The sequence below is a fragment of the Chionomys nivalis genome, chromosome 11, assembly GCF_950005125.1.
Source record: "Chionomys nivalis chromosome 11, mChiNiv1.1, whole genome shotgun sequence".
Classification (NCBI taxonomy): Eukaryota; Metazoa; Chordata; class Mammalia; order Rodentia; family Cricetidae; genus Chionomys; species Chionomys nivalis.
Genome location: NC_080096.1, coordinates 28632152 through 28646947, shown reverse-complemented (window position 1 = coordinate 28646947; position 14796 = coordinate 28632152). Strand labels below are relative to the sequence as shown.

Below are 14796 nucleotides of genomic sequence, written 5' to 3'. Positions count from 1 at the left end.
TTTCTAAGAGGAAACTCAGACTTTCTACGAATCAGTGTTGTAAGTGAAAGGACAGGGTGGGATGGGTGGGAGTTTACCTCACACTGCTGGAGAGAGTGGCGCAGGCTGTCCCCATCAGTTTCACTGTCACATCCCCTGCTGTTCAGAGTAAGACTGGTTCTGTCCACCCAGGCTCTCAGGTCTTCAAGTTTGCCTTCTAGTTCTGTGTGCTGATTGAACACTGTGGTCTAGGAAATACACAGCAAGTCAGACCATGACCCTCCAGATCTCTGCAGGCTTTGTGTGAGTCCTTAGGCATAAAAACAACACACAAGGGCTAGAGAGATGCCTGGGTGGCTAAGAGCATTTGCTGCTCTACAAAGTACGTGAATTTGGTTCTTAGTAACCACACCAGGGAATTCACAAGCACCTGTAACTCCAGTTCCAGGGGATTTGGAACCTTCCTTCTGGTTTCTGCTGGCACACACTCACATGAACATAGCCCCTAATATACACATACATAATAAAAAATATATCTTAAAAGACCCCAACTTAATCAAACAAAAAGCTCACAAAGAACAAAGCCCCCAAACCAAGACACTACCTGTTTCACTTCCATGGCATTCTGGAGGTAGAGGAGTCTGGAACCCCAAGAGTCACTAACGGAGTCTAGAGACTTCTGAAGATTCCTGGCATCTTTCTCTAATGCCTTCAGCAGCTGAGCAGGAACTTCTTGCGGCTGGCTGATAACAATCCGATCCACACACTCCAATTCCTGACTCACCACGGTGGACAGATCTTTCAGTTCCCTGTCTAATACCTGAGGGAACAGAGAGTAAAGTCACCTCCAAAATCAAGAGCAGTGCTGTGGCTGGGGTTCAGCGGTAGAGCATGTGCCCACCTTGCTTAAGACCTAGATTCAACCCTCTGTACAGAACAGCAATTTTGCCTGCAGGAAATCAGCTGTGAACATATCTGTCAGCTCACCTCATGTCTACATAGAACTTGGGGCTTAGAAAAGTAGGCTCCTTAGTTTAATCACTAACTAATTCATATTTCTCAGCTTAAACATCAAGAATTATTTCCTCTGAGGTTACCAAACTGAAATAGGTGAGGTCTTGGACTCAGGTTTCTGACTCAGTGTGGTACTCTGACCACTAGACCTTGACTCCTCTCTAGGAATGTCAATTTTCCTTTCTCAGGTGATGTCGGCTATGCCAGAGGAGCAGCAGGTGGCAACTGACTGCAGGGGATCGGCCCATCGGCATGCAAGGCACTGATGGGTGACTCTTGGATGGGCAAGGCCCCTGAGAGCCTCAGTCCCAGAATGTTTCTTGCTACTGCTGTGTCTTTACATGTTTGTCACTGCCATCTGGTATGGTGTGAACAGGCGCAAGGAGATCTCCACTGCCTTTAGTGTAGTGTGATCATCTCATGGAAATATTCCATTCTACTGGGCATTTTGACCTGTGGATTACTATGAAGATGCTTTCCTCCTAAACTGTACTATCTAACTGAAGCAATAATTTTATACATTAATAGTGTTAGCTTACATAGAATTTTGATGATTGAGGGTTTTTAATATAGTAAGGGATTGTGAGAAAGGTTAAGTTTAGTGGGAAAATTAACTTAGGTAAAGATAGGATAAAATATTGACTCAGCTCCTGAAAAAACAGGGGCTGTAGAGGATAAAAAATAAGAACAAGGAAGTGTCACACAGCTAGGACACATGAGCTTCTCTTGAGGAGTTCTATAGACTGTGGCTTAGGTTAATGATTAAGAAGAACAATTGAGGGCTTGGAGAGATGGCTGAGATGGCTTAGTGATTAAGATCATTGGTTGCTCTTCCAAAGGATCTGGACTCAATTCCCATCACCCACATGGCAGCTCACAACTATCTGTAACTCCAGTTCCAGGGCACCTCATATGAACATACATGCAGGCAAAAACACAAATCCATATGAAATAAAGATAATTTTAAAAAGAAAAAGAAAAGAGAAACAGCTGAGCCCCAGAAACCCAGTTCAAGTTCTTTTCATCTTAACGTGGAGACGTGTTTGCAGGTTTCGGTGAGCATCATAGCTGAACAAACCTTTAAATATAAGGTAAGGGTGGGTTAAGACTTTTTTTTTGTTTGTTTTTTCCTTTGTTTTTCGAGACAGGGTTTCCCTGTGTAACAGTACTAGCTGTCCCGGAACTCACTCTGTAGACCAGATTGGCCTTGAACTCACAGAGATCCACCTGTCTCTACCTCTGAAGTGCTGGGATTAAATGCGCACACCAAAATTGCCTGACAGGTTAAGATGTTTTTGTTAATAACTCTGAGGTAAAAACCCTTGAGAAACAATCTAAAGTTTAGAAAGGCACATAGTTGAATGAGGGACTAATGAGGTCAAGGAACAAGAAAAAGCATTCCAATTATTATTAGCTGGTGTACCTGTCTCGCTAGCAAGCGTTGTGATCAGAAGTCTAACTCTTTGAACCCAATTCTGCTCTCAGTTTCCTGATATAAAGAACTGCTGAGAATGGGTCTGCACCTGAGGAGTCAGAGCTGACTGGTTGTTTTTCATATACAAAAGTTTAGATTTGCAATTCTTTTAAGATTTTTTTATAAGATTACCCTTAGAGATAAATAATAAAATGACTGATCCCTTCTTTGTAACCACAAAATGCAGCCTGCCTATAAAAAAACTGGCTGAGAAAAAAATATTTTGCTTGCTTACACTATTAATCTGTAATAAGTTGCTTGAATATGAATGTATGTGGGTTCGTGGATAATTTTTCACCTATAATACATAAAATGTTACTCATGAAAGGAATATGGAAAACATGTAGTTTTAAAACTTATAGTCATTGCAATCATTCACTTAAAAACATTAACCATATTTTAATTTTTATACTGCTTCAAAGATGTTGCTGGGATATATAAGCTATAAGGGTAAAAATAAAACTAGTTAGAAGGAAGACATCAAGAGAGACAGAAGGGATCTAGATAAAGGAAAGGAAAGAAATAAAGAAGAGAGGAAGATGATAAAGAGATCCCATAGGTGTGTGTGTTTTTCCTTTTTTGTCAGTCCCAGAGAGTTAAGTTTAACTTCCTCAGATAGAAAAGCCAAGTGGAGCGATTAGTTAGCCAGCTCTGTTGGCTCCCCTTTCAGTCCCTGAGCTGCTGGAGGCTGGTCCTGGTGGCGGCAATCCCCAGGCAGCTGACATGTGGGGTTAGAGTGCACCAAGGGAACTCAACCAAAAAGACTTTTTCAATCCAAATTCTAAGGGGAAGATCCAAAGATTACAAAAATACTTGGAAACAGTCTTCCCACTCTATAATTTCTTACTCCTCAACAGTCTTCCCACTTCTATAATTTCTTACTCCTCAACAGAGAAGCCAGCAATGGGTGGTGGAAAAGCATAATAGTGATTTAGAGTACAGCCTCATTTCCCTGTTAGCCACCCTACCTATGCCACATACCGGATACTGGGAAACATGGCAAACTTCCACAGGCTCCACCATCTTCATTTTGGCTTCCAATTTCAACAAGTGACTCATCTTCCCTTTCAAGGTTGCCTTTCTATCCTTTCTATGTTTGTAAGAGCCTGATACTATCTATTATCAAAGTCTCCCTCTCTTCCCTTCTCCGGAATCCACTGAAAACACTCCTTACTCACTCTACATCCTCTAGCTGCTGCCTGCAACACAAACACTTCTGGAAAGAATGACATACAGTAATCATCTGCCATCAGTTTTTATCTCCTCATTCCATGGAAACCCTTTTTGTTGTTGTTTGTTTTTGTTTTTGAGACATGGTTTCTCTGAGTAGCCCTGGCCATCCTGTAACTTGCTCTGTAGACCAGGTTGGCCTCGAACTCAGATTGGTCTGCCTCTCATGGGAACCATTTTTACCATGATAATAATGAATTTGTCTTCACTGGATTCAGTATCTGTGGCCTCTGTTCTTCCTAGAGATCTTTTCCTCCATTTCTAGGTGTTCTTTGAAATCTGAGACAGGACAGGGGATATGGCTCAGCAGGTGATGGAGGAGGGTCTATGTGTTACTTTCATTGGTTAATAAAGAAACTGCCGCAGGGCGGTGGTGGCGCACGCCTTTAATCCCAGCACTCGGGAGGCAGAGGCAGGCGGATCTCTGTGAGTTCGAGTCCAGCCTGGTCTACAAGAGCTAGTTCCAGGAAATCCAAAAAAAAAAAAAAAAAAAAGAAAGAAAGAAAAGAAACTGCCTTGGCCCTGATAGGACAGAAAATTAGGTAGGCGGAGTAGACAGAACAGAATGCTGGGAGAAAGAAGCAGATTCAAGCAGTCCCTATAACTCTCTTCTCCAAGATGGACACAGGTTAAGATCCTTCCTGGTAAGATACCACCTCGTGGTGCTACACAGATTATTAGAAATGGGTTAATCAAGATGTGAGAATTAGCCAGTAAGAGGTTAAAGCTAATGGGCCAAGCAGTGCTTAAAAGAATACAGTTTCAGTGTAATTATTTTGTGTAAAGCTAGTCGGTGGCCGGTGGCCGGGAGCCCTCCTGGGCGGCAAGAACATAGCCTGCCGCTCCTTACTACAAGCAGGTAGGAGAACTTGCTTGAAGAATAATGAAGACCTGAGTTCAAATTCTATAGTCCCACAGAAAAAATTGGGAATGGCCATGAACACATGTAACCCCAGTACTAGAGAAGGATGAGGAACAAGAACATTGCTGGGGTTTGCGGCAAGCATCCTACTTTAGGTTCAGTGAGAGACCCTGTCTAAAAGGTGTGAGTTAGAGGGTGATAGAATGGGACAATGAAATAAATGTCTATGGCCCACTTGTGAGAGTGTACAACCACACATGTGCATGCACAATACACAGAAGAAAAAAGAAAAAAACCAAACCACTAAAACCAACCAACTAATCAACTAAATATAGCTGGCTTCATTTCTGAAATTGTGAATCAAATTTTTGATTCAATAAACAGACAAAAACAAAGTATGTGCAGGCTAGAGGACAAGCTGTCATCCTCAGGAATGCCATTTACCTCCTTTGAATCAATAGGCCAAACTATCTGGTGAGCAAGCTACTGTAGGAATCCTCCTTCCTGCTTCTGCTTTCCCAGTGCTGGGATTACAAGTGTGCCTGATTCTCCTGGGTTTTGTTTCTGTTAAGACAAAAAATGTAGCTTTGGCTGGCCTGAAACTCACTATGTAGACCAGGCTGGTGATGATGTAAACAACCTTGTGGTGATCCTCTGTCTCTTTCTCTCAGGGGAAGGATTACAGGCATATACTATCATATCCAGCCAGAAATGTAAGTAAAACACTATTGGTTTCCCCAGCAAGAAGGCACAAGCATTATGGGAAAGATGGCTCAGCAGTCAAGAGCACCTATTGCTCTTAGCACCAATGTTGGGCAGCTGACAATTACCTGTTAACTTTAGCTCCAGGAGATCCTACACTATGATATCTGCAGGTACAGGTACATACAATCATATGCACATACTCACACAGAGAGATACACATACAAACATATGATTTATTTACCTCATGGATGGAAAGAGTGTTCTTAGATCTCTGTTCCTGGAGAGTCCTAGCTGCATTTTTTTTTTAAAGTTATATTATATTATAGCCTTTTAAAGGACATTGATACAATGCAAACACAGTACAGAGGTCAGAGAACAACTTGCAGGAATTCATTCTCTCCTTCCACTATACAGGTTTAGTATACACTATACAGGTTTAGTTCAATACTGGGGATTGAACAGACTTGACAGCAAGTGCCTTTATCCAATGAGATGGGTTTTTTTATATATATATAAAAAAGACAGGGTTTCTCTATTTAACAGTCCTGCCTGGTTTGGAACTCGTTTGGTAGACCAGGCTGGACTCACAGAGATCTGCCAACCTCTGCCTCCCAAGTGCTAGGATTAAAGGCGTGCACCACCACCCTGCCTCAATGAGATGTCTTACTGACATAAATGGTGACTTTGAATTTCCTAAAAAGTTCTACAAACCACATGCATGGGTTGGTCTCATAAATGCAGGCTTCACTGAGGTGATGGTATTAGGCCATAGAGTTAGGAAACATTTCCATTATCACCACTGGGTCTTCTTTTCCCATGGGTGAGTCAAATCATTGGAAGTAGAATGAATATGAAGCCCATGGGTCTATCACTTTCATCTAATTTTATCCCTGCAGCAAAGAAGCCTCACCTTCCACGGTGTCCACCCACAGAGTCTAAGGGGACGCTTCTTCAGAAGACAACTTTTCCTGTTCTATAGGGAAACAGCACAAGCAGCTGCTACACTACTGAAAGAGCTGGCAATTGGTAGGTTTAATTGCTACTTAAGCTTTAAACAAGTTAGAACTCTTCTGCATATGCAAATTTATCTATTTTCTGGTGTTACTATTAAAGAGGGACTTTAGGGATTTATGTAATATAACTCACACTGCTGTTTAACTTCATCCACTGAAGTTTGCAAGCTATATTCTCTGGTTAGCTAAAAGCAAACCTTCTCTTTCTTTTTAAAAAAGATTTATTTTTTATTAATTTAAGTACATGTATATGTGTTTGTGTATGTATTACGGAGGCCAGAAGAGGATGTCAGTTCACTGGAGTTGAAGTTACAGCGGTCGACTGTGATTGACTAGACATGGTTTCTAGGCACTGAACTCTGAACCTCTGAAGAGCAACATGTGCTCTGAACTGCTGAGTCATTCTCCAGTCCCAGCAGTAAGCTCTGTTTTTTTCTTTCTTTCCTTTTTTTGGGGGGTGGGGAGACAGAGTGTCTCTGTGTAGTATTGGCTCTCCTGGAGCTCACGATGTAGATTATGCTGCCCTCAAACTCATGGGGGTCCTCCTGCCTCTGACTTCCAGGGCTGGGATTAAAGGCATGTATCACCATGCCTACCTTACTTTAAGTTTCTTAACTAACCACACTGCTTTTGAAATTACCTCATTAAATCAAAGACTACACAAGCAAAGCAGGACACGCCCATCCAAAGTAGATTCAAATCTGGCTCTTATCGTTCTAGCCTGGAATACCTACCAATGCCTAATAAGGAGTCAGAGTGTTTTTTCTTTCTTTTTTTTTTTTTTTTGGTTTTTCGAGACAGGGTTTCTCTGTGGTTTTGGAGCCTGTCCTGGAACTAGCTCTTGTAGACCAGGCTGGTCTCGAACTCACAGAGATCCGCCTGCCTCTGCCTCCCAAGTGCTGGGATTAAAGGCATGCGCCACCACCGCCCGGCCAGAGTGTTTTTTCAATGAGAGGAGTGAAAAGCACTTTAAGCCCTGAAATCTTGGGCATGGAAGAATGTTTGGGAACGTACCTTGGCCTGACACAGCAGATCCTGCAGCTCTGCCACATTAAGCTCCACAGGCTGAATCTGTTTGGTTCTCATTTCAATGTCCCGTAAGAGAGACAGACAGGACACCAGCTTCTCATCATGCTCTAAACAAAGTCGTCGGGTAAACACATTCTGTGGAACCAAAAGTAAAACTAAGCTCTGTTTTCCTAAAAGTCAGCTTTTAAAGGAGGTAGTTGTTTGTGACAGAAAGAAGCTATTTTTACTACAAATAAGACAGGATGAAATATGCTATTCTGTCTGAGTCATTTCTAAGCAATAAGCAAAGTGATTTTATTAACTTTCTTAGAGAAGAGAAGCACATCATTACCAATAAGTTAGATTCATTTAAAAACATTTCTAAAAGACATTCTAGTTTCAAGTAAAATCATTCCAATATTTCAAATAAGTTTCTAACTTTAGGACTCTTGGGCAGGTGGTAGATCTTGACAGTATAATAACTGCATAGCAAACCCTGGGTCCAACGCTAGAATCACAAAAATAAAAAACAACAAACAAAAATTCTTTTTTTTTTTTTTTGGTTTTTTCGAGACAGGGTTTCTCTGTGGCTTTGGAGCCTGTCCTGGAACTAGCTCTTGTAGACCAGGCTGGTCTCGAACTCACAGAGATCCACCTGCCTCTGCCTCCTGAGTGCTGGGATTAAAGGCGTGCGCCACCATCACCCGGCACAAACAAAAATTCTTACAAATTTTTAGGAAGATATTCACAAGCAATGCTTAATTTTCCAACAACTATATTATAGATAATAAATGAGTTGGTAATTTAAGAGATTTAGGTAATGCCATAAATAAATATGTATGTATTTATATGTATGTATGCATGTATAAGTGCATACAATTATACACAAGTGACTTCTGTATCCAATTAAGAATTACAGCATCGGGGGCTGGAGAGATGGCTCAGCGGTTAAGAGCATTGCCTGCTCTTCCCAAGGTCCTGAGTTCAATTCCCAGCAACACATGGTGGCTCACAACCATCTGGAATGAGATCTGATGCCCTCTTCTGGCCTACAGGCAGACACACAGACAGAATATTGTATACATAATAAATAAATATTTAAAAAAAAAAAGAATTACAGCATCAAGTTAGGGCTGAGAATATAGCTCAGTAGTAGAGTACTTGCCTAGGAAGCAGCACAAAAAAGAAAGGAAGAAAAAAATCATCATAGCACTAAAGTTACTTTTATCTTTAATAAACAAACTACAAGCCAGAAATGATGGTGTATGCTCTCTAATTCTAGAATGGGAGGCAAGAGGGTTGCTATAAGTCTGAGGCTACCCTGGGATACATAATGAGTACCAGGTCAGCTCAGGTCACAAAGTTAAACCCTGCCTCAAAACAAAATCAAAACAAAACAAATTGTCCCAAATCCTAAGCAAACAGAAACATTTACTTGCCTGAGTAGCTCTGCAGGGCACTGGATTTACACCTTCTTCCCCCTTCTCACCAGGCACAGCCATGAAGGGAGCTTGTTCTTTACCAAGGATTTCTTTGTATTTTTCCTGAGGCACCTTCTCACCTATCTTCATCGTAGAATATGGCAGGGACACTGGCATTTCTTCACTGACCTCTGAAACAGTGGGACGAGTGACAGCACTGTGTTGTTCTACGTTCTCCTTCAGAAATATTCCTTTGGGCAATTTCTCTGGAAAAAAAACCCTGGGTCCTTTCTGATCCACTGTGTCTTCAGAGGACCCTTCTTCTGGATCTCTAATTATGGGATTTACTATTTCAAGAAATTTTGTTTCCTGGGTTGTTGCTATTTTAGATTTTTCATGTCCACAAAGCTCACGATCCCCTTTGCTATCCTCATGAAGATGTTTTCTATCTGAGGAGTCTACTTCTGTATTTATGGTAGAAACTGTGGGTTCTTTCCATATATGAGCTCTTGTTGAGTCCAAAGGTATTTCTTGGTATAACTTTTCTTTATCATCTCTACAAGTGAAAATCTTATCTTTGGGACAAGTGAAAATCTTATCTTTGGTCTCCATAGTCTTAGATGTAGCACACAGGTTGTGGCCATCAGTAGTACTCTGTCTGCTGGGTCTTTGGGCAGACAAGTCTCTTTTGGAAATTTGGAATGTGTCTGAAGCGGGGACTTCTCCATCTGAGTCCGGGTCATTTAGTCTTTCAGGTCTTGGGATCTCAGAAGAAAATGGTTTTTTCTGGACATCACTAGCAATTTCTTGAGGTAACTTTTCTTCTGGTTTTAAGATGGAGCAGAGGTTCACAGTTTTCATTTCCTCTTCGCTGAAGAATGTTAAAGCACCTTGATTCCGTAGGGAAGCATCTTTGGATGTCACTTGGGAAGGGAAGTCTTCAGTTTTACAAATAACAGAAAAGTTCATTTCTCTACCAATGTCTTTTCTCTTGTCATTTCCAATCATTAACAAAGACTGGCTCTTTATACACGAGTCATGTTCATCACCAACAGTAACTTCCTGGTCCAAGCTTTCCTCAGGAAGGCCTGCTGCTTTGCCTGTGTGGAGACTTTCAGCGACAGCCACTCCTCTGTTGACCCTCACATTCACTGGCTGCTTACTCAACAGTCCACCGACTGATTCGCGATGAGATTCCTGACCTGAAATCCTTTTCCCTCGACATTCTCTTGCTTCTTCAGCATCCAGGCCTGACATAGATTGTCTTACGTGAGAAATTGTTTTTATTTGTGTCACTACTTTCTCCTGCTCTACATCTGCACACTTTCTCATGCGACTTCTAGCTTCTTCTCTGGGTTTCAAATCAGAAGCTCCTGAACAGGGACGCATCACTGAAACTTGGTGTGAAGGTTCACCTTCAAGACCACCAGGACTTATAATGTCAGCAGGAACTTTATTGTCCAAAGAAGCTTTCTCCTCATCATGAGACTTGCTTTCCATCTCCTTTAGTGAAACCTTCCTGCCTCTTTCTGCCTTTCCCCTACTAGAAACCCTTCCTTTAACCTTTTCTTGAACACACTGACTTCCAACTTGGACTACTCTTTCATGCTGTTCTTTATCATAGCTCCCCTTGGAGGTCTCACCACACTCAACTAGTAACTCCGTTTTTGGGAATTCACCCTTCAATTCACATACTTCAGTCCCACCTTGCTTTTCTAAGGTATCTGCTTGGATCACAGATGCCAGCTCAGGGCTAATAAATCTTTTCTCTACAGCATCCTTTAAAGTCACTCTTTGATCATTATATATATCAATAATTCCTCCACTTAAAATCTGATGAAAAGCAATAATTCTGGCCATGTTTTCATCCAACAGTTTCTGTTCCAAAGCTGATGCCAATGTCAATCTTCTTCCTGTGGTTGTATCTATAATTCCACCAGTGTTTGCCTGGGCTTCTAAAACCTTCAGTGTAGATGCAAAGTCTACCTTGCCATGCTGCACTGCTTCAGACAATGGTAGCACTTGGTTGCTCACCTCATCTTTAATATCAGAGAATGGGATTACTTCAAGATATCTCCATCCAGACTCAGTGTCAATCCTACATTTCTTTACTAATTCTGAGTAGGGAATAACTCTGCAGTTCTCAGGATCTACGACTCCATGTATCATTCCTGAAGGTAATTCTGTCTTATTAGCTAAGGATCCTCCTTTGTTAGCTTCTGCCGAGGTCAATTTCTGACCATAAATGAGATCTCCCAAGTTCCCACTATAGTCCTGAATCTCTTGGATTTCTCTTTTCAACTCTGGAGAGACAAGATCTAATTTTATGGCTTCTGAGAAGGAAAGAGCTTCCTTTGTTTGAGGATGAAAAAATTGATGGTGGTTTAAATTCTCAACTTTTTTGAGCTGCCTGGCTACATCTTCACCAATGAAGCCATGTTTGAAGGCATTATCAACAGAAAGTCTCAACCCAGAAATATGATGAATGATACCACCATCAAGTACTTGCTTAGCCAACAGAAAAACAGCTTCTTCTCTCTCCAGAAGACCTCTATCAATGGACTGCAAAACTGTTAATGGTGCTTTACTATCAGGGTCCATAAGTCCTGTTGTTTCCATTTGTAGCCCAATTAATCTCTTCTTAACTGCTTTTTCAGCGTCTCTGCCTTTGGTAGCCTTTTCCAGATTTATAAGGTCTGTCTGGTCAGCACTGTCTACCAAACCAAGTTTTGAGGCCAAAGTTACTGAAAGCTTTTTGCCCCGTTTCAGGTCCACAATTCCCCCAGTTACCACCTGGCCCTCTAAAATCCTGGTGGCCAGCTCCTTGTCGAGAAGTCCAGCTGCCACGGCCTGCTTTACAGAGCACAGTGAGTTGGTTCTGGGGTCTAAGACACCACTTATAGCTTGGTCTGACATAAGGACATTATGTAGTAATTTCTCATCCATCAGACCTTCATCAATGACTTCTTCAGTTGTCAAAGACTCACAGGTCTGAGAGTCAAAGAAGCCCCGAAACATGTTCAGTTTTCCCATTAGTTTCACAGCAGTATGGCTAGACACAAGGCCTTGGCCTATTGCTTCATTTAGTAAGAGTTTCTGACCTGTTTCTTCATGGATGATACCACCATCCAGTAGCTGTGAAGATAACTTACTTAAGGTATCTTCTTCCAGCAATTCAAAAGGATGACCACACAACAAGGAAGGTTCACCACCATCACCATCTGTATCAGTCTTTTCTAACACCACCATACGACCATCTGCAACACTCTGTCCTTCTTGGCTCTGCCTGTGGCTATCCTTAACCAAAAGTGTTCCACTTAACTCTTTCTCCAAGGAATTAATATTCATACCATTTTCTGACTTAAATTCTGATTTCAAGCTTGAAGTCTCTACCTGACATTGTGAATTTTTGTTTTGGAACTTTATGAGGGGTATTATAGTTTCACTTGGAATAAACTCAGTTTTGACAGTCTTTACTTTTTCTTTCTGACATGTGAAGGAAGTCTTTGTGGGAGCTTGCCATTCTGATTTCTCAGTAGAAAGGAGGTCTTTCTCAAGCACCAAAGGCATACCTTCAGATTCCTCAGGACATTCCACTAGGAGGGGTCCTCCACTGATATTTTCCTTGCTAAACATTTCTGTTTGTTCTTCCTTTCTAGTATCTAACAATGGACTTTGAAGCTCTAAGTTGACTTTATTTATGACCTTCAAAGTGCCAACGTTTGCAGTAATTGCTTTTTGTTCTTCTACAAACAGATCCTTCTCAAGGTTCTCTTCAGAAGAGCATTCTATTCCTACAGCAGTCCTTTTGCCTTTTGCTTCAGTATAGTTTTCCGGTTTGGGATAGTCTTTGTTCTGAGAAAGAAACTGGGATTCACAGGGCTTCCTAGTACATTTAACACTGGAAATTTGGGAGATATTTTCAGTATCCAATTCTTGCAATTCCCCAGACATGTCTAGTCTTTGATGCTGAATTTCAAATACATCTGGAAGATCTGTTTGATATTCATCTCTGGATGATAGCATCTCCAGCAGCTCCTGATCCAACAGAAGCAGTCTCTGCCCGGTCTGTACATTAATGTAGCTGTGAGTCATCAGTTGAAACAATAGCTTCTCTCCTTGGCTTACTATTTTCTCTCTTTGGCACGACAGCGGTAGGGTACCAGGAGCAAAACCTAATTTACTTTGTTCTGCTGAGTCTGCTAGTTGTATGTGAGGCATAACATCAGGGATACAAATTGATCTTAAGTTATTGGCAAGTTCTTTATCCAAGATACCACTCTCTGTTGCTTTCTTCCAGGACCAAATCTCTGTAATTGTTGGTAGAAAAAGAGCCTCAATTTTCTGTCGTTTACTGAGAATTTTATGTGCTAATTCAGTAGACACAATACCTTGTTCTAGAGCATCTGTAATTGGGAGTATCTCGCCAGATTCAGGCCATAGTAATCCCATGAATGACCAGAGGGATTCCAGAATTACAAGGGCAGTCTTAGCAGCTACTAGATTATTGCTCACTGCTTCATCCATAGTCATCCTATTCCCTGTGACAGTGTCAATGATGCCTCCTGTCTGAAGCTGCCTTATGAGAATAGCACAGGCCATATCTTGGTCAATCAAATTATGTCTCACAGCCTCTTCCACTGTAAGTCTGTGTCCTGTTCTTGGATCTACTATGCCACCAGCAAAAAGCTGAGCTTCCAGCAGTCGGACAGTGACCTGCCTATCTATCAATCCTTCCTGAACGGCACGGAAAATGCTAACCTTCCGACCTGACTTCAAGCTCACCATTCCCCCTGCCAACTGCTTGACAGGCAGCAATTTCAGGCCTGATTCTTGATGGATGATACATCTCTGCATCAGTTCCAGCAAGCTAACTTTCTCAGCTGTGTTAGGGTCTATCAAATTCTTGGATGATCTCAGGTGAGACTGTAATACTGAATGAAGCCATGATGAAATGAAGCCTTGATGAAAAGCTTCCTCCAGATTAATACAGTTCTCATTTGGGGAGAGACTGAAACCTCCAGTTGCCAGGTGAGCTTCTAAGATTTTCAGTCCGAGTCTCTCACTGATTATTTTCTTTTCAATTGCTTCCACCACAGAAAGGGGGCCTTGGGTCTCTGTAAGCCTGCTTATTAATGACAGAGAATCCTGTAGCTCCAGGAGCTGTTGGTACATTGGAAGGTTAATGAGGTTTCTGGCGAGACCCTCTTCCAAAGACAGTTTTTCACTGTTCTCAGGGGCAATGAGGCCAGACATGATAACCTGGGATTCCAGGAGCACAAGGCCTGTGTCTTGGTCAATAAGGCCCTTTTGCATGGCTCTGAAGATGGGAAATATCTCCACTGTGCCTAGGTCAATCACCCCAGCAACAGCTCTGCAACCCTAAAAAAAAGAAAAAAAAGAAAAAAAAAAAAAAAAAAGAAAATTAAATCAGAGTCAATGGTAAAGTGTAACTGTTGGAAGGAATCTTTTTAAAGAACCACAGCAGATAAAATTCTGATCACAAGAGAAACCTACACGAAATATCAAATGCAAGCCAGCCCATTCATGCTAAGAAATCAGTTTTCTAAATTGCAGAATATTTAATAGAGTCAGAAGTTCATACATTGCTTAAAATATGAAAGCATTAAACATATCTGAGTAAAAAGTTTTACAAAGAGGCAAGCAGCTAAAAAAAGGATAGCTAGTTTTTTCTTTTAATTTTTACATCTTATTTACTTACTTAGCGTGTAAGGTATGTGTATGTGTATACATGTAGGCATTCAAGAGCCAGAGCGCAAATGTGTAAGCAGAGGACAGCTGGTGGGACTCGGTTCTGTCCTGCCATCATGTGGGCCCTGGATAGCAAACTCAGGTGACCAGTCTGGCAGTGGGTATTCTAACTGGCTGAGCCACACTGTTGGCCTTGGGTAGCTAGTTTTTAAATTATATACATATATGTGTGGGTATGAGTATATGAGTGCAGGTGCCCTAGTAGACCAAAGGTGACAGATCTCCTAGAGCTGGAGTTACAGAGCACTGTGAACTGTCTAATGTAGGTATTGAATTCAAGTCTTCTGGGAGAGCAGTAAGTGCTCTTAATCGCTGAAC

General features: G+C 41.5%; 1 protein-coding gene across 11 annotated transcripts in view; it reads right to left on the bottom strand.

The window, feature by feature from the left end:
* Positions 1-14796, bottom strand: part of Macf1 (microtubule actin crosslinking factor 1) — a 345446-nt gene that overhangs the window by 115022 nt on the left and 215628 nt on the right. For 3 of the 11 annotated variants that reach the window (XM_057784470.1, XM_057784468.1, XM_057784471.1), the window contains exons 1-4: positions 8725-14077; positions 7292-7441; positions 584-799; positions 78-227 (exon numbers count right to left, since the gene is read on the bottom strand). The exons of 7 other annotated variants lie outside the window; for them this stretch is intronic. In XM_057784470.1, coding sequence (XP_057640453.1) covers positions 78-227; positions 584-799; positions 7292-7441; positions 8725-14022 — 5814 coding nt within the window. In that variant the 5' untranslated portion in view covers positions 14023-14077. Of the gene's footprint in view, positions 1-77; positions 228-583; positions 800-7291; positions 7442-8724; positions 14089-14796 lie in introns of those variants that run through there. One more of the 11 variants, XM_057784478.1, reaches the window with a different exon arrangement.